The sequence below is a fragment of the Tachyglossus aculeatus genome, chromosome 22, assembly GCF_015852505.1.
Source record: "Tachyglossus aculeatus isolate mTacAcu1 chromosome 22, mTacAcu1.pri, whole genome shotgun sequence".
NCBI lineage: Eukaryota > Metazoa > Chordata > Mammalia > Monotremata > Tachyglossidae > Tachyglossus > Tachyglossus aculeatus.
This window is the reverse complement of record NC_052087.1, coordinates 7,901,886-7,927,065: the sequence shown is the minus strand read 5'-3', so window position 1 is coordinate 7,927,065 and position 25,180 is coordinate 7,901,886. Positions and strand designations below refer to the sequence as shown.

General features: G+C 48.2%; 2 protein-coding genes across 2 annotated transcripts in view; one reads left to right on the top strand and one right to left on the bottom strand.

The window, feature by feature from the left end:
* CSTF3 (cleavage stimulation factor subunit 3) overlaps nt 1-16,276 on the top strand; it is an 80,851-nt gene extending 64,575 nt beyond the window's left edge. The window contains exons 6-21 of the mRNA XM_038764596.1: nt 1,901-1,967; nt 2,049-2,083; nt 2,174-2,300; nt 3,312-3,389; nt 4,079-4,241; nt 4,458-4,567; nt 5,547-5,663; nt 7,256-7,330; nt 8,004-8,147; nt 8,362-8,464; nt 9,379-9,448; nt 10,867-11,062; nt 13,086-13,239; nt 14,551-14,645; nt 14,756-14,816; nt 15,524-16,276. Of these exons, the coding sequence (XP_038620524.1) occupies nt 1,901-1,967; nt 2,049-2,083; nt 2,174-2,300; nt 3,312-3,389; nt 4,079-4,241; nt 4,458-4,567; nt 5,547-5,663; nt 7,256-7,330; nt 8,004-8,147; nt 8,362-8,464; nt 9,379-9,448; nt 10,867-11,062; nt 13,086-13,239; nt 14,551-14,645; nt 14,756-14,816; nt 15,524-15,726 (1,798 nt within the window). The 3' untranslated portion in view covers nt 15,727-16,276. The remainder of the gene's footprint in view (nt 1-1,900; nt 1,968-2,048; nt 2,084-2,173; nt 2,301-3,311; nt 3,390-4,078; nt 4,242-4,457; nt 4,568-5,546; nt 5,664-7,255; nt 7,331-8,003; nt 8,148-8,361; nt 8,465-9,378; nt 9,449-10,866; nt 11,063-13,085; nt 13,240-14,550; nt 14,646-14,755; nt 14,817-15,523) is intronic.
* TCP11L1 (t-complex 11 like 1) overlaps nt 16,277-25,180 on the bottom strand; it is a 40,492-nt gene continuing 31,588 nt past the window's right edge. Inside the window, exons 10-11 of the mRNA XM_038764597.1 lie at nt 24,230-24,402; nt 16,277-21,641 (exon numbers count right to left, since the gene is read on the bottom strand). Of these exons, the coding sequence (XP_038620525.1) occupies nt 21,415-21,641; nt 24,230-24,402 (400 nt within the window). The 3' untranslated portion in view covers nt 16,277-21,414. The remainder of the gene's footprint in view (nt 21,642-24,229; nt 24,403-25,180) is intronic.

The window sequence follows — 25,180 nt, the reverse complement described above, 5'->3', positions numbered from 1 at the left end:
ACATTCAAAAAGAATCAAGAAATGTATTTTGTTAGCTGAATTGTAGTTTAAATGGATAGCAACCTATAGTCAGCATTCCATGTTTTATTTTCTGGGACCAGGAGAGGTGTCATTGTTATTATTAATTATTATTATTATTATTATTACTATGTCCCAAGCACTACTAAGCACTAGGATAGATGTCAGAAAATCAGATCAATATAGTCCCTGCCTACATGGAATTCCCAGTCTAAGGGGAAGAAAGAGAACAGGTATTTAATTCCCGTTTTACAGATGAGGAAACTGTCTTGTCCATGGTTGCGCAGCCACGTGGTGATGCCAGGAATAGAAACCAGGCCCCCTGACTTCCAGGCTTGTGCTCTTTCCCCTCTTCCCTCTTATAACTAGGCCCCAAATCACCTATCAGTCAGTCAATCAGTGCTATTTATTAAATGCTTAGTCTTGAGCACTGGGATAGTGAATACAGTGGAGTTGGTAAATATGATCCCTGTCCTGAACTAGCTTACATTCTAACTTTACACCAGAGTTACTGTAATGTCTTCCATTTTATTCATAGCTTTAATTATTTTTTCTTCAGTTCTCAATTACATCATATCCCTCCATTGTAACCTGCTGTAGGCTTATCTTGACCATTCTTTTCATCAATTGGTTTCTCTTTAAACTCTCATTCATTTACTTAACATATACTCCTTACCCTATTAGACTATAAGCGCCTTCTGGGCAGAGATTCCTTTTAACTATCGCTCAAGTGCCTAATAAAATTTACTGAATGTTCTGCCCCATGCTTGGGAAAGTATAACGGAGTTTCAAGATGCGTTCACTGTGATAAGTTTGCAGTCCATTCCCTTCACACAGCTCTGACCTCTAGGCCATTTTGCCCACCATTTCTCTCCTAGAGTGAAGGGTTTTGTCTCCTCTAATTCAGGTCATTGCCCTTCTTCTCACATTAACTCTCTGATCCCGGCCACGTCACATACTCAACCCTCAATTCTGAAAACGTATGTATGTAATAATAATCATAATTGTGGTATTTCGTAAGCACTTACTATGTACCAAGCACTATACTAAGTGCTTGGTAGATGCAGAATAATCAGATTGGACATAATCCCTGCCTCACATGGGGCTTGCTTACAGTCTAAGAATGAAGACATCTAAATTTACAAGTCAGTGCAAAGGCAGATTAAGACTCTTTTCGCTCAGTCTGACTTTGCCTCATGTATTTCTGTACTTTGTAATCCTATATAGCCTTAGTAATTTCATATTTTATCCAGCTGTCCATTTTAGAGTGCTTTCTGTTTGGCTGGCCTACCCTGTAAAATGTAGCCTCCTTGAAGTTATGGCAGGGAATGTAACTGTTTATTGTTATATTGTATTTTGTCCCAACCTCTTAGTACAGTGCTGTGCACACAGTAAGCACTCAATAAATACGATTCAATGAATGAACAAATGAATTATTCTTCTACATTTCTCCACAGTGCCTAATGTAGTGAGGGTTCTGTGCAGAATAGACCTTCAGTGATTGTGATGCTGAAGTTTGATATTCTCCAATCATATGATTGACTGACCTGCTAAATGAGGTATTTTTGCCTCTGCCTTCCTCAGATTCATTGAAATCGCCATGAATTTTCTCAGGGAGGTCAGGGTAGACCCAGATCAAATGTCCACTCTGAGGAAACAGGCCTTCCTACACAGTGCAGCCTTTTGGTTCCTGCTGAGTGCTTTTGTAAGAACGATTCTTTGGCCCAGTGGGTTTGAGAGGCTCACTGCCCTGACTTTCTCCGCAGCTGCTCCGAGTCTCATGTGAGATGTGAGTTGCCTCTGTAGAACCACAGCACTGACCTGTTGTTCTGGTTTCATTGTTGATGACTTTTCCAATAGTTATTCCTTTGGTGTGTTTCAGAGAAAAAATGGCACAGGCATATGACTTTGCTTTGGATAAAATTGGCATGGAAATTATGTCTTATCAGGTACGTGTGGTTAAAAAGTTGGCGTGATATTTGTAAGTGGATGAAAATGTGCAAAGAAACTTACTGGTTCTCTCTTCTTAGATCTGGGTGGACTACATCAATTTCTTAAAAGGCGTGTGAGTATTTTCAGAATTTAATTTCAAATTTAAACTTTTGACTTTTAACGTGGTATCATAATTGTTGGCATTTGTCATCTTATTATGTAGGGAAGCTGTTGGATCTTATGCAGAAAACCAGAGAATAACAGCAGTCCGCCGGGTTTATCAGCGAGGTTGTGTTAACCCAATGATCAATATTGAACAACTCTGGAGGGATTATAATAAGTATGAAGAGGTAAATAAGACCCTTTTCTGTTGTTGGGAGTGATCATAATACCTGAAATTAGTGCCATCCACGACCATTTTCAAGCTAATAATAATACTAAGGAGACATAATGTCGAATTTCAGGCTGGATCTGAAGAGGACCATTTTCCTCTCATATCATGGCCAGTGAAGCTGTGTTTCTGTGACTGTTGCTTCGGTGCTGGGGAGCTGACTGTGTTCTAGGTCCTTGTTGGTAATTTTGTCCTGCCATTTGTTGTTGACTCTGGTTCGGAGGGGACCCTGGTGAAGTTGCTCAAGAAGCTGGGTGTATTTCCTTTAGTGAATCCGAGTCTCACAGCCAGAGGTTCACTTCCGAAAGCTTGTAGGCCTCAACTTGAAATGAAGCTTAATGTCCCATTGTCACCACATTCTTTCAATCCAGCCAAAAGCCATTTGCACTTCTGTTTTCTCTTTTAAATAGTGATGATGGTGTTTGTTAAGTGCGTACTATGTGCCAAGCACTATCTCTGCGGCATTGTACAGTGCACTGCCTGGATAGCAGAATTAGGTGACAGCATTCAGTTATGAATTGCCTTTGAAAATGTTTGGTTATGTATCCAGCACGTAGTACAGTGCCTGACACATAGTAAGTGCTTAACAAATACCATTATTATTAAGTACACCAAATTAATTTGGTATCTGTTTTCTTATTTATTTGGCCATTTGTTTGCTAAATCACCCCCATTAGATTGGAAGCAGGTACTATAGCACTTCTGTTTTATGTTCCCCAAGTACGTATAGAGTGTTCGGCACATAGCAGATGATGCACACAATAAATGCCATTTATTTAGACTGTGAGCCCACTGTTGGGTAGGGACTGTCTCTATATGTTGCCATCTTGTACTTCCCAAGCGCTTAGTACAGTGCTCTGCACAAAGTAAGCACTCAATAAATACGATTGATTGATTGATTGATTTATGATGATAAACTTTAGTATTTTAAATATGTAATAGTAAAATAGCATTGATTTTCCCCCCCCAGGGCATTAATATTCATTTAGCTAAAAAAATGATTGAAGATCGCAGTAGGGATTATATGAATGCGAGACGTGTCGCCAAGGTAAGCAATTTCATCTATTTGTTTTAGTGGGAAGTAGTGAGTACAGTGTTAGCAGTGAGATGCCATTTTTTAAAATACTTTTTGATCCTTGTCAATAAAGGCAATGAACTTGAGGATCTGGACAGACGTTATTCAGTGAATGAAATATTTAGGGTCTGCCCAAGTCATTGGAGAAGAGTCTAGAGGGTAAATCTAGAGGGTAAGCGCTTAGTACAGTGCTCTGCACATAATAAGCGCTCAATAAATACGATTGATGATGAAATCAATTGTTGGGACCTGAATGGTTTCTCCAGAGAATATCATCAGCTAAAGCACTAATTTGGAAGTTGTTTGTTGATAGCCCTGGGCTCTTCTAAATCCTTTAGTTTCCACCAAAATATGGAGTAGTTTCCACCCACTTACAATAGTGTGCTTCTCAGGGCCTGCCTCAGCACCTTAATTATGCCTCTCATCCAACATTCAAAACGGAGGGAATTGGGGGAGAAAAAGCTCTAGCAAAACCACCAACCCCAGTTGAAATTTTCAAGTGCAAATAGTTTTTGGGCAAAAATCTGATATATAAAGGAGCCCCCTGGGCATTCTACTTATATATTAAAATATTTCCTGACAAGACTCCATTCCAGCTATTTCTTGAGAACTTTTAGGCCATTCATGCCTTCATCAAAAATTGTTGACTCTTTATTTCCCAGGAATATGAAACTGTAATGAAAGGCCTGGACCGTAACGCTCCCTCAGTCCCCCCACAAAATACTCCCCAGGAGGCTCAGCAAGTAGACATGTGGAAGAAATACATTCAGTGGGAGAAGAGTAACCCCCTCCGAACTGAAGACCAAACCCTCATAACAAAAAGAGGTAATGTAATCAACCTTCCATAAATGCAGCATTCTCCTGAAGGTAGACAATCTGAGGGTGGAATTTTTTGTTTCTTCTCCAGAGCTCAAAAATGTTTTAAAGAAAACGGCACACATGGTTCATTCGATTAATAATTTGGTTGAAAAATCCACAGTTAGGGCCTTGCAGATAAGTAACATTTGCTTTTGGAACACTGTTGTTTTTTTTTGTCCCCAGTGATGTTTGCATATGAACAGTGCTTACTGGTGCTGGGCCATCACCCGGATATTTGGTACGAAGCAGCACAGTATCTTGAGCAGTCCAGTAAGCTGCTAGCTGAAAAGGGGGTAAGTAGGTTCTCTTTTATCATTTTGGCCACAACATGTACTCTTCTCGCACCCCACTTACAGATTTTTCTACTGCAGCTGGAGAGAGGATTGGCCAAGTAGGAGTCTGGAACTCTTGACTTATGGTATTTAAGTGTTTACTATGTGCCAAGCACTGTACTAAGTGCTGGGGTAGGTACAAGATAATCAGGTTGGGCACAGTCCCTGTCCCACCTAAGACTCCCAGTCTCAATCTCCATTTTACAGATACTGGCATGGAGAAGTGAAGCGACTTGCCCAAGGTCACACAGCAGACAAGTGGCCGAGCCAGGATTAGAACCCAGGTCTTCCTGATTCCCAGGCCCATACTCTATCCACTAGACCACACTGCTTCTCTAAATAGACGGCTGTGCCCCATCTGACGATCTGTATGTACCCTTGGTGCTTAGCACATAGAGTGTATTTTAGAAATTCAGTAATAATTATCGTGAGGATAATGATAATGAACTAGAGAATCTGCCTGCTGTGCTATGAAGCAGTACAGTCTCAGGCAGATAGTGAAATGGCTATCTGCTCCCCAAAAGTGGGCCAAGGCAAGGACTAGAGAGGGGCACAGGGAGGCGGCTAGTGGGTCCTGGTGGTCCGGAGACCACGTGGTCACTTGTTCGCCCCATCTTTGCTCCTGGCCAAGTTGGACTCAGACCTCAGACCTCCACCTTGGCTGCTCTGAAGCCAAACATAGCAAGGAGGCCTTCTCCGCTCTCCCCTCCTCCCCTGAAAGGAAGAAGTATGAATGAAGTCTCATTTGTATATATTGTTGCTATCAAAAGATTCAAAGAGGATTTTCTTCCTCATTTTTTACTCGCCCTTTTCGATCTTATTCAAATAAAGACCCTCCTTATAAATGAAATATAACGAAACGTTGTGAATAAAATGAAGGAATTTCATATCTCCACTCTCGAGTAGTGCCGAAATTGAATTTGTGCTTTTCCCCCCACAGGACATGAATAATGCTAAGTTGTTTAGTGATGAAGCTGCTAATATATACGAAAGAGCCATCAGCACTTTACTGAAGAAAAATATGCTTCTGTATTTTGCATATGCAGACTACGAAGAGGTGAGTGGAAGCGTCCGACAATTCAGAAGGTTATGAGAAACCAGCAGAACTCCCCGGGCCTGTCAGGCTCATGTTCATTCAGTGGTGCACTTGAAAGACCAAGAAAGAGTGGAAGGTTAAGCATTAAGCTTTCCCTGGTCTCCCCTCTCACCTTCCCCAGAGATTCAGAACAGAGCAGCAGACCAAAACACCCTGTAAGACATAATTTATTTGCATTAAGTAATAGAGTTCCTATTGTCCTCTCCTGACTGGACTGCCTTTTTGCTCGCCCTTGTCACTGGATTTCTGCTTATTTGGCCCCACCATCCCTTGTTCTTGCCTTGTTCCACTCCCCCTCTCACTTCAAGAAGGCCGGGATCCCGGAGATAATGCTCTCGTCAGGGGCAGGTTAGGGTTTCCTCCTCCATCTTGGAACCTGGGCTCAGCCATTCAAATAATCTATTTGAAATATCACCTGATGCACATCTCTCTATGGCTTCCTGTGATCCTCCTTATCAAACAAAGTTAATGTGCCACCTTAGCTAATTGCTCTCTTCCTACTATTCCCCAACTTGTCCTTTTTGTTCTTCCCAAATTGACCATCTACCCATACTTTCCTCTTGACTCCCCCTTCCATCGCTTCGCTCGCGCCGGGAACACCCTTCCTCCTCACTCCCCAAGTCAGATGGACCACAGCTTTCTCCACGTTCAAAGGCCTCATAAAATCCCACCCCCTCCGATAAGCCTTCCCTGATTAGTTTTCGGCACCCAGCTCTTACACTTACAGACTTAGTTATACCCGTTCTCAGCATTGTTTAGGTATGCTTATTCAGTTGTACATTCAATTATGTATTTCGACCACTCTATAAATACTGCCATCATGAATAGCATTTATTGAGTGTTTTCTGCTTGGAGAGCTTTGTACTAACTGCTTGGGAGAATACAGTAGAGCAGGTAGACACAATCCCTGCTCTTGGAATTTTTATGTGTGTCTCATATTTTAAACAAGCGTCGGGTCACTTTGTTTTGCATTTTCCAAGTACCTAGAACAGTATATTATATGTACTGGGTGCTCGATAAATACTGTCTTTACTATTACTTCAACATTAGCAGTCTTGCTGTGGCTAGTTACTCCATTAATTCAACTGCAGTTCTTTTTCAGTTGCATCTTTAGAGTACCAGTAATTGGGGGGGGGGGGGGGGCTCTAAATTAATTCATTGATGATTTGAATTAAATACAAGATTTCCTGTTTTCAGAGTTTTGCATTTTAATAGCAGTGTGCACATCCTGCCTAAACAAGTGGCCAATTTCTTCATTCGATGTGGGTAGTTTTTGAGTTTGTGTTATGCTCAGTCAGGACACTGAAGGATCATAATGGCAGTATTAAACACTAATAATTAAAACCCCTACGTGGGTCCCAGGGTTCAGACTGCAGAACAGAGCTCACTGTTTCCATTAGAGAACAAGTAATGTGTTCAGTGTTTAAAATTAGAAGTGGAAAAATGCTGCCTGTCTATAAAGTGCTAACTCAGTAAAGCTCGAACCCTGCCGACGTGAATATGAGGTCTGGTTTTTGTGTACTAAGATGTCAACTCCTTTTTATTTCCTTTAGAGCCGGATGAAATATGAAAAGGTTCACAGTATATATAATAGACTTTTAGCCATTGAGGATATTGATCCCACATTGGTAAGTCAAGTTACTGCTTCCTTTCCCTACTGCACAGCCTAGTGGAAAGACCACAGGCCTGGGAATCAGAGGACATGGGTTTCTAATCCATGTTCCGCCACTCGTCTGCTGTGTGACTTTGGGCAAGTCACATAACTTCTTCCATTTCCTCGTCTGTAAATCGGGAGTTAAGACTGTGAGCCTCGTGTGGGGCCTCCCAATTACCTCATGTCTACCCGGCACAGAGTAAGTGCTCAAACCCCCCAATTATCATTATTATTATTATCATTCTCATTATTGTGGAAGAAGGTGGTCCGTTTTGATGCTGCACACCTACGCTGCAGTCCTTGGGAAAATACCTTTGTTGGAATAAAGAGAAAGAGGTAGATTTCATAGGATTTGTTCCATGTGTTGAAGTGAAGTGTCATGACCACTTCCATTGGAACTTAGTACGTTCACTATTCTTTGATGATATTAGAATCCCTGGCACGTGAAAAAGCTGCCAGAGTTAGTGCTGAAACATTTTTGGAAATGGTATTTTTTCAGTCCTGTGGCCAAGCTCTGTCCTGGGTCCGTAGATGAGAGAGGCAGTGAGACTCAAAGACTTTGTTCATTGAATTCACTCTCTCTTTGGGGATGGGCATAGAATTTGAAGATTCTGGGAAATGTAAGAATTAGTCCTGCCTCCTTACAGGTGTATATCCAGTACATGAAATTTGCTAGGCGAGCAGAAGGCATCAAATCTGGAAGGATGATATTCAAAAAAGCCAGAGAGGATGCTAGAACCCGACACCATGTCTACGTTACTGCAGCATTAATGGAATACTACTGTAGTAAGGTAAGCCTGGAAATGCACGTTTTTTCCTAAATGAAATGTTCGTTTCAATCTTCTTGCAATCAAAAATAGCTCTGGAATCGCTTCCTATTTTTATCTCACACCCCTCATTTGCATTCTTCTCACATACTCTGTCCCGGTGATTGTCGTGGTATTCTCTGTGGAGGCACCCAATATAATATTTGAACCCACTCTTAACTCTGGTGTTGTTTTGTAGGACAAATCAGTGGCCTTTAAGATATTTGAACTGGGACTAAAGAAATATGGAGACATTCCAGAGTACGTCCTGGCCTATATAGATTATCTGTCACACCTGAATGGTAAGTTATGCAGTCTCGTCAGTTATCTCCTGGTCAGTATTGACCTTATCGTTTAGCCAGTCAAAAGTATTAGCTAAGCTGCTATTGGGGGCAGAGCACTGTACTAGAGAAGCAGCATGGCTCAGTGGAAAGAGCACGGGCTTTGGAGTCAGAGGTCATGGGTTCAAATCCCGGCCCCGCCAGTGGTCAGCTGACTTTGGGCAAGTCACTTAACTTCTCTGTGCCTCAGTTACCTCATCTGTAAAATGGGGATTAAGACTGTGAGCCCCCTGTGGGACAACCTGATCACCTTGTAACCTCCCCAGCGCTTTGCACATAGTAAATGCTTAATAAATGCCATCATTATTATTACGAAACTCTTGGGAGAGTACAAGTGAACCCGTTCTCTGCCCCCGAGGAGCTTACCGTTTACTGCAGTGTGAGCTCATTGCGGGCAGGGAGTGTTCTGTTTCTCGTACTCTCCCAAGCACTTAGTACAGTGCTCTGCACACAGTAAGTGCTCAATAAATAACAACTGACTGACTTGACTGTGCTGCGGAGAGTTATGTGTACGGTTTCAGTCCTTTTCTAATATGCCAATCTGCTGAAGGAAGCCCGAGTGATTAATTTAGTGGACTAAACACTTTCTCCTCGGCAGTGCCTCAGAGTCAGTTGATAAGTAGCACAAAAGGCAGGGATTTGAAAGGCATCCCTCACCTGGCATCTCTCCAAGGGATACACCGAGGCTAAGGCGGTGAAGCCAGCAAGAGGGTCCATTTTTGTGGCTTTCCCGGCCTCCGAATGTAGCTTAGGGCTCTCTCTGCAGTGGACCTCTGCCCTGATCACTGGTTATGGTGCAAGTGGTTAATGTTTTCACATCATCATCCCCAGGAGCTGACTGTATGTAACACTGTTGATCTTCTTTATACTCCTAGAGGACAATAATACGCGAGTATTATTTGAAAGAGTTTTAACATCCGGAAGCCTCCCGCCCGAGAAATCTGGGTAAGCTCGACCCGACTTGTTTGTTCGTACTTGCCCCGGCACTTGAAACTGTCTGGGATGCTTGGGTGAGGTTTGGCTTCCTCTTTAGAGAGGCCCCGAGCGGTGTGCCTTGGCAGTGTCTTTCCACACGTCAAAGCTCAGGCCTCCCAGCTCCGAGGCAGAATGTGCCCTCGGAGGCGAACCCCCCAACCCACCCGGTTCAGCACAACTCTGGCTAGACAGATCCAGGTGTCTGCTGCAGTTAGATTGGTGGGGAAAGACTTCACTCAAGCCACTCTTTTCTCACCTTCATCAAACCAGCTGGGAAAGGATGTCCACCGGTACGCTTCCTCGGAAAAGCAATTCCTCCTATCAATAGGGTGGGGTGGGCACAGGGTCGTGTCCTCGGAATTGCCTCCCGATCAGCCAGGAGTCTGCCGGTTGTCACCCTGTGCTCTGAAACTGTCTTGTGGGGAACCTAAGCTGCTACCCCTCGGGTATATAGGCCAGTTCCGGGTTCCTGAGGGGTCTTCAGCTGCCCGATTAGTGGCATTTGGCTTTGCTAACGTTTGTTCCAGGAACATCCACAGCATTGTTAGGTAGGTATGGCGCCTGATGAAATGGAATTTTATTTGGGAAAATGATTTCAGCTGTCTGTCTAGTTGAGTGCTTGGGATGTGGGTCGTAGTCTTTAATGCCCTAATTGTAGTAACCCCTACTAGTCCATACATTGCAACAGTGCCTTAGTGGTGTGGTAGAGCTAGTGCTCTGCACACAGTAGGCGCTCAATAGATACGATTGAATGAATAATGCTCCCCTCCAAGTGCTTAGTGACTTACTGTCAGGGAGTAGCTTCAGGCCCAAGAGCGGGCTCGCTGATAATACCTTGAAGGGGTCGAGCATTTGGCATGTCCAAAGTACTTTCAGGCCATTTATTTCCTTTACTCCCATCACCCCCGTGGGGGACAGAGGGCCAGTTCCTGCAGCCACATCTTACCTGAACCATTTATTGGTTGGGCCATCCGTTCACGCTAGTTCTATTGCCCCAGATTTTGGGCATGAGTAAGGGAAGACATCAGGTTAATGCAAACGCGATTTAAAACACTGACCCGTTTGATGAGAGTATTGCAAGAGTTTGAGGCTGATAGAGAGAGAGACGTATACTTGCATAATAAGCATGCTTATTCACTCTATTAGTCACTCTTTCTTTCCCTCTGCTAAATAACACAAGAAGGGTTTAGAGGCTCTCCCTGACTCACTGGACAGAATTTTGCCTGCCCTCTGATGCCCCCAAACAGTATCGACCCTCTCCTTTTACTGCTCTTTCTGGATGGGCTCACGGGCACGTGCTTGTTGGTTAGAAAATTGGGCTTGCCCTCTCAAGAACCCAGCCAAAGGCACAGCAGAACCACCACTGATTCCTCGTTTCCCCCCGGCAGAGAAATCTGGGCCCGATTCCTGGCTTTTGAAAGCAACATCGGCGATCTCGCCAGCATACTGAAAGTGGAGAAACGACGATTTACTGCCTTCAAAGAAGAGTATGAGGGCAAAGAAACCGCGTTACTCGTGGATAGGTACAAATTCATGGACTTGTATCCCTGCTCTGCCAGTGAACTGAAAGCACTTGGGTATAAGGTAAGTCTGGCCACAGCACCGGGTGGCCCATCGTGGGCAGAGCTCTGGGGGGCTCTAGGCATGCAAGTGGACAGGGTGGGGACCATTTTAATTGTTTCCCTGGAAGGGATGCTACAGATTCTGCAGGATTTCGTTCTAAGCCACTTTCTGTAGGAAAAAATTCCAACTGAAAAATGGGCCCTTTTCTAGGAACTTAGGGTTTTTATATCAGGTTGTTTAAGAGTAGAAATGAGGTGTTCTTAGAACATGCAGAGAATTCCCCGGGTGTTTAGATGGTACACAGTTAATAAATAAAGCCTCCTTGCCCCTCCCTCTGATTCCTCCCATTAAAAACTGTAGATTTGAACTGTGGGCCATGTCAAATCATCCCTAATGGCCATAATTCTTCCCTCCCCTCTGCTCAGCAATATTATTTCTCCTCCCTCAGAGACTTCCCTGTCCACTGCTCCCAGCAGTTATTCCAGGTCTTTGAACTCCCCCCGAAGCCCCCAGGTTCCCAGCTCCCATCTTTTGTCCCAGGTGACTGTCAACTACATTGCTGATGAAATCAGAACCAGCAGGACTAAGCTCCCTTAAGCCTCCCAGCAGTTTCCCATCCCTACCCTCGTAGTTCCCAACTGTCTGTCTCAAAAGGAGATCTCCAGCATCTACCCCACCTCTGACCCATCCTATCCCCTAAAAGCACTTGCCCCTGTTCTTCATTTCTCCCTGATCGCCATCTTCAACTGCTGACTGTTGGCTCCATCCCTTCTGCCTTCTAACGTCCCCACTTCTCCCCAATCCTTCAAAAAAGAAAGTCTCTATAACCCCCTGCCCCCTCCAGCTCTCAACTCATCCCCGTCTCCCCTTCCTGTCCAAACTCCTCAAACCCATTGTGTCGACCCACTGCCCCATTTCCTCTCTTCTTGGTCCTCTGCAATTCGGCTTCTTCCCTCCCCTCCACCGAGACTGTTCTCTCCAAGGTCACCAGTGACCGCCTCTCCAAATCTAATGGACTTTACTCCATCCTAATCTGCCTCACCCTGTCTCCTATTTTGCCTCTTCCCTCCGGATGGACCTTCTATGTGAGGTCTGAATAATTTCAGTCTTTCACCCATCTTCCTTAGCCTCCCACTCCCTGTAACTGTGGGTGTCCCGCAAGGCTCTGTTTTAGATCCCCTTCTCTTCTCCCTCTACAATCACTTCCTTGGTGAGCTCATCTGTTCCCATGGCTTCAACTACCACCTCTAGGGAGATGACTCCCAAATCCACCTCACTAGCCTTGACTTGAACTTTCTCCTGTGAAATTTTACATCTCTTCCTGCCTGCATCTCTCTACGTGGCTGTCCCAGCAGTACCTTGTCAAAAACTAAATTCCTTACTAAATCCTCCACTAAATCCTCTCCTCTGCCTAACTTTCCCATTACGGTTCTTTCCATTGTCTGAAGCCTGGAGCCTTGGCCTGCTCCTTGATTCCTCTCTCTCTCTCTCTCCACAATCCCTCTGTTCAGTTTGTCACTAAATCTTTTCGTTTGGTGGTGTCCCCTTCCATTTTATTGGCCACCATGCCGGTCCAGGCGCTTAGTCTACCCCACCTTGACTGTTGCATCAGCCAGACTCTGCTCTCTCCAGCCCTTGCTGTGCTCTGCTGTCTGTATTATTTTTCTAGAAACACAATTTTTTGCATATTTCTCCAAACAGTTCAAGTGGTTACCAGTTCCCCTCCTTATCAAGCAGAAACTCCTGACCATTGGCCTTGAGGCACTCAGTCATTTGCACCTTCCCATAGCACTCATCTATCTTAATCTCTTTTCCTTCTTTTCTCCTATCAGTAGTTTATTTCAGTGCCTCTTCCGTTCGATTAAAAGATCCTTGAGGGTAGGAACCATGTCTGCCAACTCTAGTACCATCCCCAGACTGAGTACCGTGCTCTGCATAAAGTTTAGGCACTCGACAGATACGGTGGATTGATTATAGAACTGCCTGGTTTCCCATTCGCGTATCTCCTTGTCAGGTTTACCACTCTTCTGCTCTCCATTTCCAGGATGTCTCACGTGCCAAGCTAGCAACCATAATTCCAGACCCAGTTGTAGCTCCTTCGATAGTGCCTGTCCTGAAAGATGAAGTGGATAGAAAACCAGAATATCCCAAACCTGACACCCAACAGATGATCCCATTTCAGCCAAGACATTTAGCACGTAAGCCGCATTTTGGGACCGGTTGAAGTTTCACTCCCTGGCACGCAAGAAAGCAGGGCCGACAGTTTCTCACGTTGAGCGTGGGGGGCCGAAGCAGATGGAAGCTTTGAGGGGGGCTAGGGAGAAGAAAGAGGAAGAGGGGAGGAGAGGTGGAAAGGAAAAATGGAAAGAAGGGAGAAGAAAGTAAGAGTATTTGAGACCGACTCTTACTTCTCTCGCACTCACTTGCCTAGTTTCTCGGTTCCGGAAACTGAGACTTACCTTTTGTTTTTGATGACGGACTCCGCCCTACCTACCACTCTCCCAAGACCCCAGTTGAGGCCCCTGCGCACGACAGTCAAAGACTCCCGACGAATTAGACTTACCCTGTTTGTTGTGTTGTCTCCGGCCCCCTCCCCACCCCCCTTAGGGCATCACTGAGCCGCCCCCAGCCAACACCATGTTGGACCCAGGGGTCAGGGCGGGATCCTCGCTGGAAAGCGGGGCGAGGCCAGTGGCCGCTCTCACTCCTTGCCCCAACACCCTCCGGGGGAAAATAAAACGGCCCCTTCCCCGCCCAGCGTGCCAGCTACCACCTGGCAGCACCGGCTTGTCGGCCTACCTGCTGCTTGCCGATGGTTGCACTGGGCAGGGAAGAGGGTGGCTCAGCTCGGGGGCACAGCAGGTCCATGGGAGCGACCGGCCTCTTTGTCCACAGGGTGCGGGCGCCTCTGGAACATCACTGAAAATCTTGAAATCGTGTGACTCGGGGACCTGGGAAGTACTAAGACTTGCTGTCTGTGTTGCACATAATCCCCCCTCCCTTCGACAACGGGCACTAAGTCCATTGTCACAAATCCCGGGCCCTGCCCCTCGCCCCCACTGTTTAACCCCAGACCCCTGGAAGGGAGTGTAAGTCCCCTGAAAGGGCCACATCAGCATAGGACATTTCGAGGCAGTTACTGAGCGGTTGATGATTGTGTTTTGGCTAAAGATATCAACCCTGCTGGTGGGGGGCAGAGTTAGGGCTATCAGTCAGCATTCCGCTGCCTGCCCAACAGAGCCAAACTAGTAGCGGACTGACCAGCTGGGATATAACCGACCCTGGTTTCCAACCGACGTCCCCTCTGACTTCAGGCAGATTACTTGATGGATAAGAGACTGGAGAGATTGCGGGATTATTCGGTGTCTGTGTACCATTTTCGGATCCCTGAATGAAAGAAAGCACGTGGCAAAATGCAACACCCAAGCAGTGTAGAGAGCCGCTCGTTTTAGCTATTGGGTTTCTCTGCCCGCGATGAGCACATGGATTTACCCCTTCTCTCCCTCCAGCTCCGGGTTTACATCCCGTGCCAGGCGGCGTCTTCCCTGTCCCACCCGCTGCTGTAGTTTTAATGAAGCTCCTCCCTCCTCCCGTCTGCTTCCAGGTGAGTCCCACGTTTGGGGTGAGGGAGGAAGTGGGCCTGAGAAATAACGATCTCTTCATTCTGCTTCGAGTGACACAAGAGATTCAAGAGTCCTTTCCCTCCTTAAACAGGGCCCTTTCGTACAAGTGGACGAACTGATGGAAATTTTCCGAAGATGCAAGCTGCCGAGCTGTAAGTGCCGTGGCCCAAAATAGGGCGTTATTCTGCTTCTTGTGGGATTCCCCATGGGCTTGACCTTCAGGCAGGACTGGGACAGTCCTTGTACTTTCAAGCTGTCATTTTGCCCCCTCGCCTTCTCCAGAGTCCGCGGGAGGATTTTAAACGTCACCCCAAGAACAGGAGCCCCCCTATCCTAGGTCTCGATGGGCTGTAAAACTCCCAGTTCTCGGCCAGGGCTTCGTGTTTAGGAAAGCAGCTCCTGAAAAAGGACGCATCTGGATGGATCCAACCCCGCTGGGTGCCCAGTTCCTGCTACACCATCCTCTGCCCATCATCATCATCATCAGTCGTATTTATTGAGCGCTTACTATGTGCAGAGCACTGTACTAAGCGCTTGGGAAGTACAAATTGGCAACATCTAGAGACAGTCCCTACCCAACAGCGGGCTCACAGTCTAAAAGGGGGAGACAGAGAACAAAACCAAACATACTAACAAAATAAAATAAATAGAATAGATATGTACAAGTAAAATAAGTAAATAAATAAATAGAGTAATGCCCACAGGGCCGGGGGGGAGGGCCACCAGGACCAAAGGAAAGGTGGGGTGTCCCAGCCTCCGGGAAACATCCCCTTGGCTGCCGCCTGTTACCCGGAGCGTTGTCTGGGCCTCGGGAATCTTACGGGCTCCCTGAAAGCAGTTTGTTTGTCTCCCTAAAAAGCAGTGGACGAGGCCGTGCGGATCATCACCGGGGGCCTCACGGAACTGACGGTGGAAGGCAACGGCCCCGTGGAAAACAACGCCGTGCTCAACAAAGCCGTCAAGAGGCCCAACGAGGACTCCGACGAGGACGAGGAGAAGGGCGCCGTGGTGCCCCCCGTCCACGACATCTACAGAGCCCGCCAGCAAAAGAGGATCCGGTGAAACGAGGGTAAAAAAAAAAAAACGAACCGCGCTAGGCAAAGACTGGTATCCAGGTGTTCCTTTTTGCCTCATCAGTCACACGCGTAAAAGGGACGACGCTTTTCGTCACCAGCATCTTGGAGACGGAGCGGTGTCGTCGCAGTGGTGCCTCTTTCTGCCGTACGATTCTTGATCAGACAGAACGAAACAACCAGTTGGGGGAAATCTTAGGGTGCTGAACGGATCTGCGCTTTGAGCAACGTTAGGGTTTCAAAATGCGAACGGGCGTCAAGTGGCCGGGCTGCATTTCGTTCCCTCTTCCAGTGCGCTTGGATCTGTAGCACTTGAAGATTTGCGGGTTTCAACAGTTTTATTTTAAAAACTGGATGGCTTTATACTTGTGAAGCATTTTAATTCACATTTTCTGAAAGACCCCCCCACCCCCCCGTTCTCAGTTTGCTCACGTAGAGTCCTGCCTTGTTTGTTTTTATTTATGGCAGAATGTATGAAATCTGTTTTGTAGTTTCAAATGGAAAAACCATTCCTATAAAATAAAAGGATCCCAACCATATGCCATGCCTCATTCTGCTTTTATTTATAAGCAACGCATTCTGATGTACATACGTCACCCAACCGGGGCCACTTTGAAATAAATAGAGCAACAATGCATGGAGACAAGCGTGCATTTTGTCTTTCATTTACTGTCCTGGAGGAGGCTTTTACACCCCCCCTTACTCTCTTGGAGTTCACTGTGTTTAGCGGGTGTCTGTTATGGGCAGAACACTACACCAGGCCTGTGGGAGCATATAGTAAGGTTAACAAGAACTCAGGGGAGAGGGCGTCCCCGACCTCCAAGAGTTTACAGACCTAATGGTATGTAAATTTAACCGTGTTGGGTTAAATTCACTAAAAGCATCAAGGAACCATCCTCCTTCCAAGGCAGAGTCACCCTTACGTGCCAGTGGAAACTCGTCAACTGCTGCTTCTGTATCGCCTCAGTTACAGGCTGCCCAAATTGCCCCGTCAGATCGGGATGCCGTCTAATACAATACTGCGTACTCTTTAGACGCTTCTTTAACCACTGCCTCATTCTCACGGACACGTCTGGAAGGCGTGTCGGAACGTCCTGTAACTTTCCATCGACGTTTTAAAAGAACGCAAACGTGCACGTTAAACTTGTAGTTTCGAGCGAGCCAAATCCAGGACGGACGGCAAATTATAAATATAGAAATCACAGGTACCGCAACAGACCTTTGAGACCACGAGAGGTAGGTAGCCGAAGAGGGAAAAGCTTTTTTACAAGGTACAAAACTATTACAGTGACGTGGCATTAGCTAGTGCAGAAGTAACACTTTCATAGAGTTGCAGGTGAACGCCAGTTAGAGAAGTAGTACGTTGCTGGCAAAGTGTGTGAAACGCTGATGGATGTTCCAAACGTAGGGAAACGAAAGGCAGACCTCGCTCAAAAAGAAACAACATAGACATTAATAAAGGGAATCCGTTCACACGCAACTGTACCTTTTGCTTACAAAGAGGATTAGCATCCAGCTACGCCTGCGAAGATAAAACTCAAACACGCATATCTTAAAAAGGCTTCCGTTTGAAATTTAAAACCTCTCACGCCATCGTATTAAAATTAAACTTCCATTTGGTATGCCAATCTGCATGTCACAAGGCAATGGTTTCTACACGTAGGTCACTAGCATGTTCAGTCTCTTATTAAGTATTAATCTTTGAAGCTCAAGGTCCACTAGGATAAGTTTGGATTTTTCTTATCCTCTTAGAAGTTTGGTGGAGTGGAGGTTGGGTTTAAGCAGTGGTTTATTACGGAGTCTACAAAAACGCCACCTAGTAAAGTCCCTGCCCTATCCCATTTAAAGGCACAAGTGGTCCCAAGCCCTCTAGACCCTCTGCAGGGAACCTGTCGGCACTGTTCTCTCCCGAGCGCTTACTACAGTGCTTGGGACACAGTAGGCCCTCAATAAATACGACTGATTGGAGTGGTCCCAAAGATCCAGACGCAAACAATCTAGAGGGGAGGAACTTCTCTTAGAAAAGGGAGCGTCTAACGGAGAAGGCAAACTGCCAACCTGTAGTAGCTGTGATGGTTTTTTCCCTACCCAGGTGCTACAGCATAAAGGGGCCTGGGCAAACGAAACAAATCGCTGTACCATGAGGAGTAGATGATTCGACATCTGACTCATGAGTGTGGCTCAATCCTTTAAGGCCACCTACTTTGCCTCCTCTACATTTTCTAATAGTTCCCCTGCGGAGCTGATTCACGTGAAAGAGCTGCAACGGGTTGAGGTTGGTTTCAAGAGGGAGGAGAAGAGCAAAATACCTGTCTTTAACCACTTCCTGTAGATATCGCTGAGAATATACTGAATGTACCTTTGGAAATTGAAACAGAACTAGATTCCCTGGAAAACCTGTGGGGGTTCGGGGAGGGTCCTGGCGCTGATGAGGACTAGAGAGAGACTACCAGACGAATGGCTCTTTCCCGGCTTTCTCTACGATGTCCTAGAGCATCATCCAGTTTTCATATCCCGTTCTAGAGCATCCTTCAGTTTGACCTGAACCCCTCTGGAACCATCCGAACTTAACTAGACTCTTTTCCTTGCAAATTCAAGAAAAATCATCGCGGCGGGGGGACCTGGGACGTCACTTCGGCTGCGTCCTAACAACACGAAGCCAGCCGGCGTTCGACTCCATCTTTTCCGAGCCTGCTCTCTCAGGAAGAAGCCTTGGAGTTGCCAACCTCTGGGTCTCGGGGTCTGAGGGAATGGGAACAGGATTCCGTGGTTATACTGGTTCCAGAGATCATAGCCGGCAGCTCTGCCTCGCTGGATGGTAGCAGCCGGGGCAGGATTATACAACTCCCTCTCAAACCAACTTCCTCAAAAATACCCCATCCAATTCTCCATTACGAAGGCAATTCACAGCAGATCCACTCGCAAGCGTCTTGAGATCGGGCTCGTCCTCTCAGACCGACTCACCGCCCCTTGAGGTTGTTCCCATCCCCCCGTGGCCCTCTAAACTGGACGAGAAGAAGAAACCATAGAGACAGGAGCGGATGCTAGCTGAAGTGAAGGAGCAGGCAAGACAGTAAAAGCCCAAGAACGGCAGGAAGTGGAGGAAACTGGCCTGAAAGAACTGAAAATATAAATATTCTAAATAACAGGAGGACTGGGGTGCTTATAGGGGGCACAAACAGTTTCTGAACGCAACTAAAATGGTGTGAAAAGCCTTACACAAACTCCAAAACCACACGTATCGACCCTCAGGCCCAGATCCCGATCTAGGATCCACAAGCCCGACATTGCTGAGTAAGAGAAGCCCATCAAGGGAAGATTCGTTTCCAGTGTGGGGTTCCCTGTTTGAACAAAAGCCCTGAAGTGACTTAAGCCTTTTATGTATGTGGCGACACGTAGGTTTACTCTACCGAATGCTCACTGGGACGGTGGCAAACACATGCATGCATTCCTATTTTGTTGGATAAACTCCTAGCTATTTCCCTGTTTGGATCTAGTCTTACGCACACCGTACGATATCAGATTGTTTTCCCAACGGAAGCTTCCAAACTTCTCGGCTCTTGGGACTGGTGTGTGGAAGTGTGTTCGCGTGCACACAAACTCTGTTATAAACATCCATGGGTGACCCCAGTACTTCCAAAGAAGTGGAACCTCGAACTTGGGGCACGCAAATAAAGCCTTAGGCCTAAGGTCACCGGAGGGCTCTGCTCGAAAGCTGCAGCTTTAGTGATGGGCAACACAGGCTCCTCCAAAACAGAAGTGCTCTATTCTGGGTCCATTTGCCCATTTCCTAAAGAGCCCCCAAAAGAAACCAGACCTTCCACGATGCTTGTTACCTCCTCCTGGGCTTAGAGTTCCCAGCTACTCCCTTCTCACCTTGGTCTTTTGGCCCCTGGATCAGCTGAGGGAATCAAGGCGACCGGGAAACGCCGGCAGGAAGAGTAAAGCAAATGGAAGTTCCTGGAGGCCCACCAGGCCTCCGCCTGAACCCCGATGCTAGGTCTCTGAGGCTCCGTCCTTAACCCAAAAAGGAAGGAAAGAGACAGATACCCCGAAGGTGCCTCTCACCTGTGGGCAAGCAGCGGCCGGGGCTTGAATGGTGGACAGAAAGATCTTGGAAATCCTTTGCTCCTGCCCCTAGTCCTCACCTATTTCCAAGGCCCTGCTTCTCTGAGCCCTGGGCATAAAAGACTCGATTGTAGCCCCAGGGCCAGAACTCACAGGAGCTATCTTTAGTGAGCAGTTCTTCCTCCGGGCCCCTGCGGGAAGGTAGAAGGCTCACCCGACTTCCTGGCTCAGCCTTTCCGTAGCCACAGGGGTGTAAGTCACCCCCAGCAGCAGTCTTTCTTTCCTACTTCATTCTATCCGATGGCCACACTCCAGCCCTTCAAGCTGGAAGGGGTCGGACGCCTTCGATACCGATCCCAACAGGCTTAATACTTCCCTCCTCCTCCCTGGGGAAACTGTTTTCCCTCCACAAGAGGGTTCGTAACATGTCTTCTTACAAGCCCAAAGGATGAGCTGTGGCTGAAAGAGGCCTCAGACCTAAATCTGATACTTTCAGGGGGGTCCCACCCACTCCACAAGTGAACACATTCCCGTCCACCCGAAGTTGCCTTAGAATACAAATTTTGAAGACTCCGCTTTTCGGGCCCCGCGGGACGCAGCAATGAGGTTGAATCCAGCTCCCGCGGGCTTTCGCGGTCAGGGGCCGCCTAGTCCTCGGTGTTCAGAATGGGTCGGGCCCAGAAGCCCCCAGAATTGGAAGGGGGTGAGTGAGGTGACTCACCCCCCCGGGGCCAGGACCAACAGTCGCAATCACAACTGGAAGGCAGGCCGCTGAACGAAGGTGACTGGCTTGTCAGACGAGGCCTCTACGAGTCCAAGCGCTGCCACCCTGTCATCTGCCCGGCCAAGGTTCTCGGGCCGACCCTGCTCCTTTCTCAGCCCAGACCTCCACTCCCCTGCAAGAGATTCTGGCCAGAAAAGTTCCCCGTCTCTAAGCTTCCATGGGCGCCCGTTCATTTTGAGCCCTGCTCCGGACGGCCTTTTCAATCAAAGAGGAGGAAGCACTGTTCTCGCCATCCTTTCAACTCGGAACAAGCCCAAGAAACTCTGGAGCCGGCCAGGCCTAGGAAGGAGCCGTTCCAGCCTTAGCATCCTAAGACAAGGAGCGAGGGTGAACTCGAATTTACACAGAGAACATTCCGGTTCCCAGAGGGCCCACGGCGGCCGGCACGGTCGGGAGAAGATGCGAGGAAGGGCGGGAGCTGGGGATGGGGAGGGGACCAGGGCAGAAACTACAACCGAGCACCTTTCCGAATTGCCAGCCCCCCGTCCCCGTTCCCTTCTGCATCCCCGGCCCGAGGCCGCCACGACCCCACGCAGAGAAAGGTCTCGGATGAGGTCGGCGGTTTAGGAGACGGTGTTACCTTTAGGCATCTCGTTTCAGCCCAAACCGCCGCCGGCCTATAAACTCGACCCTCTAAAATACATCCCCTTGAAGAGTTCTGGGCCGATTTCCGTTTTTCTCCTCCGTCGGTAAACAGTATCCCTTCCGAGTCTACGCTGTTAAATAGGAATGTGTTAAATAGAAAGCCATTTTCTGAAGCGACGTTACGGGAGGGGACAGGTGCTCATAGCAGACTGGCTGAACACTGCTGCAGCGACACACACATTACAGCCTCACTACGGAGCGGGACTCTCCTTTGTTGAGTATTTTGCTGAGGATCGCGTCGTAGTAAGGGCCGAAGACCATCTTATTGTAGTTGACCAGGCGCACGTACTTGATCGCGATCTCTTCCAGCTCCTTCTGAACGGGCCCCAGTCCTCCGGGAATCGCAGGCACCGACTTCTGGTAGCCCGAGGCTAGGTAGCTCTCCAAGAAGGCCTGGATCCGAGAGTCTGGGGGAGAAAATGAAAATGGATCACTGCGAGGAGGAGACAAGGCGGCTCGCACTGGACCTGATCGGACTGGACATCGGTTGCGGGGCCCTGTCCGGTGGGAGCCCAGCCCCTTCATTCAATCGTATTTATTGAGCGCTTCCTGTGTGCGGAGCACTGTACTGAGCGCTTGGGAAGTACAAGGTGGCAACATATCGAGACGGTCCCTACCCAGCAGCGGGCTCACAGCCCAGCGCTTGGGTCGTCAAACGGAGCCACGGAAGTTTGTGGAGGAAGCAGATTATTAGTTTCTTGGGGTTTTTTTAGGGTATTTGATAAGTGCTTTCTCTGTGCCAGGAGCTGTACTAAGCTCTGGGGGAGGTACAAGCTAATCAGGTTGGATACAGTCCAGGTCATCATCATCATCAATCGTATTTATTGAGCGCTTACGGTGTGCAGAGCACTGTACTAAGCGCTTGGGAAGTCCAAGTTGGCAACATATAGAGACGGTCCCTACCCACCAGTGGGCTCACAGTCTAAAAGGGGGAGACAGAGAACAAAACCAAACATACTAACAAAATAAAATAAATAGAATAGATATGTACAAGCAAAATAAATAGAGTAACAAATATGTACAAACATATATACATATAAACAGGTGCTGTGGGGAAGGGAAGGAGGTAAGATGGGGGGGATGGAGAGGTAGAGTAACAAATATGCACAAACATATATACATATAAACAGGTGCTGTGGGGAAGGGAAGGAGGTAAGATGTGGGGGGATGGAGAGGGGGACGAGGGGGAGAGGAAGGAGGGGGCTCAGTCTGGGAAGGCCTCCTGGAGGAGGTGAGCTCTCAGCAGGGCCTTGAAGGGAGGTTCCACATGGGGCTCACCGCCTTCATCTCCGTTTTACGGGTGAGGGACCTGAAGCCCGAGAAGGGAAGTGACTTGCCCAGGGTCACACGGCGGAGAAGTGGCAGAACCGGAATTAGAAACCAGAGCCACGTTCTATCCGCTAGGCCATGCTGCTTCTCTAGTTTGTGATGCCCTCTGTCTGAAAGCTCACCGTGAGCTCCGTCATGGGCAGGGAATGTGTCTGCTGTGGTATGGTACTCTCCCAAGCGCTTAGTACAGTGCTCTGCACGAAGTCAGTGTTGAACAAATAACGCTGATGATGATGATGAGGGTGATGGCAGTTGCCAAGCGCTCACTCCGCCCTGTTCCAAGTGCTGGGGTGGAGACAATGTGCTCAGGTTGGACACAATCCCCGTCCCACGTATGGCTTGGAGTCTAAGACCACCTCAGCCTTCCCGAGTCCTGCTGGCTTGTAACGCGCCCGCAGTCAGGAGTAGTCGGGGGGGCTCCTGCCCTCAGCAAAGCTGTAAAACTGAGGAACGTTCCTCTCACTCGGTGTCACCACCGCACAGCCCAGCCAGCACTGCCTCTCCCCTCCCCGAAATTCAGTCTCATGCCCCTGGATGCCCTGGATGTGACTGAGCCCCTGGCACCTGCAGGGAGACGGCGGGGTCTACTGGAGAGAGCCCGGGCTTGGGAGCCAGAAGGACCTGGGTTCTCATCCCAGCCCTGCCACTTGTCTGCTGGGTGACCATGGGCAAATCACTTCACTTTTTTTTTTTAATGGCATTTATTAAGCGCTTACTATGTGCTGGGAGAGGCACTTCTCTGTGCCTCAGTTCCCTCATCTGGAAAATGGGGATTACAACTGTGAGCCCCACGTGGGACGTGAACTGTGTCCAACCTGATTCCCTTGTATCTCCCCCAGCTCTCAGAACGGTGTCTGGCACATGGTAAGCACTTAACAAATGCCATTAGAAAAAAAACAAAAAAAACCCTCAATGCACCATTCATTCTTTCATTCAATCGAGCGCTTACTTGTGCAGAGCACTGTACTAAGCGCCAGCTGCCCCACTGGCATGACTCGGGGGCAGGCTCTCTTTTTTCTATCATCATCATCATCAGTCGTATTTATTGAGCACTTACTGTGTGCAGAGCACTGTACTAAGCGCAAGCAGCGTGGCTCAGTGGAAAGAGCCTGGGCTTTGGAGTCAGAGGTCATGGGTTCAAACCCCAGCTCCGCCAACTGTCAGCTGTGTGACTTTGGGCAAGTCGCTTCACTTCTCTGGGCCTCAGTTCCCTCATCTGTAAAATGGGGATTAAAACTGTGACCTCCCCCGGGGGACAACCTGATCGCCTTGTCACCTCCCCAGCGCTTCGAACAGTGATTTGCACATAGTAAGCGCTTAATACCATCATTTTTAAGCGCTTAGTACAGTGCTCTGCACATAGTAGGCGCTCAATAAATACAATTGATGATGATGATGATGAAGTACAAGGTGGCAACATATTTTTCTACAGCCCCGTGAGCCCAGAGATGGCACTGGTGTTCCTTTGCTTGGGTAGGGGGTGAGGGGGAGGAGAGGGATGGTCCATCCTGAATCGAGGAGACCGACCACCGCGTCCAGGAGGGCAACCAGCAGCCGGGTTCCTTCAAGGGCCCGCTGCCGGAGCCAGGGACCCCGGGGTGCGGCGTTCTTGGGAATCCTCTCCCTCTTCTTTTCCTTCTCGGTCCCACCCGCCGCCCCGACCTACCCACGAGCTTGTGAATGGGGTCGTCGGTGTGGGCGACCGCCTGGATCTGGCCCTTGAGCGCAATCTCCTTGTTGGTGCTGAAGGGGGTGAATCCTTGCTGGGAGAGGCAGCTGTTCACTTCCAGGCAGACCTTCTCCCCGACGGTGGCCAGAACTTCACTTGTGTCGTCGGAGCTGGAGGAGTTGGCAAAGAAAGAAAGAAAGAAACCTGGAGACGCTAATCGGTGAGCACACCCCACACCCTCAGAGGCCGGGGGGGAGAGGAAGGCGGGGAAGGTGCAACCAATTCTGCTATATTGTACTCTCCCAAGCTCTAAGTTCAGTGCTCTGCACACCGTAAGCGCTCAGTGAATACGACGGATTGACTGATTGAAGGGAGGGAAGCGGAAGAGGAAAACCACCGACCGGACTAGGACCACACAACCAAGTTGCTTTGTTGAAGACTTTCCCTGCTCGATGGGCGCAATTGCCTCAGGTGGCTTTCCCTAACAGTTAAGGGGGGCCTGCAATGAGCAGGATCCTGGCCACGCGACATCATTCCCTCGTACCCACCCCCCAGCCGTGGCTTACAGTGGCCGCTCTCTGCAGTCCAGGACAGGCAGGGTGGGCTCCCTTGGGTCTGCACCCAGTAGGGAAGGGAGGCTGTCCCTCCTGGGGACACTCTGGACGCCCCTGGGGACCTGCCCATCCTGGAGAGTCGCAGGCCAGTGGAGGGAGGGGAAGAGGACAGCGGTGACAGTCCAGTGGCGACTGGGTGAGGGACATTTCAAAGGTGACCCCCCCGCCCAATCAATCAATCAATCAATTGTATTTATTGAGCGCTTACTATGTGCAGAGCACTGTACTAAGCGCTTGGGAAGTACAAATTGGCATCACATAGAGACAGTCCCTACCCAACAGTGGGCTCACAGTCTAAAAGGGGGAGACAGAGAACAGAACCAAACATACCAAC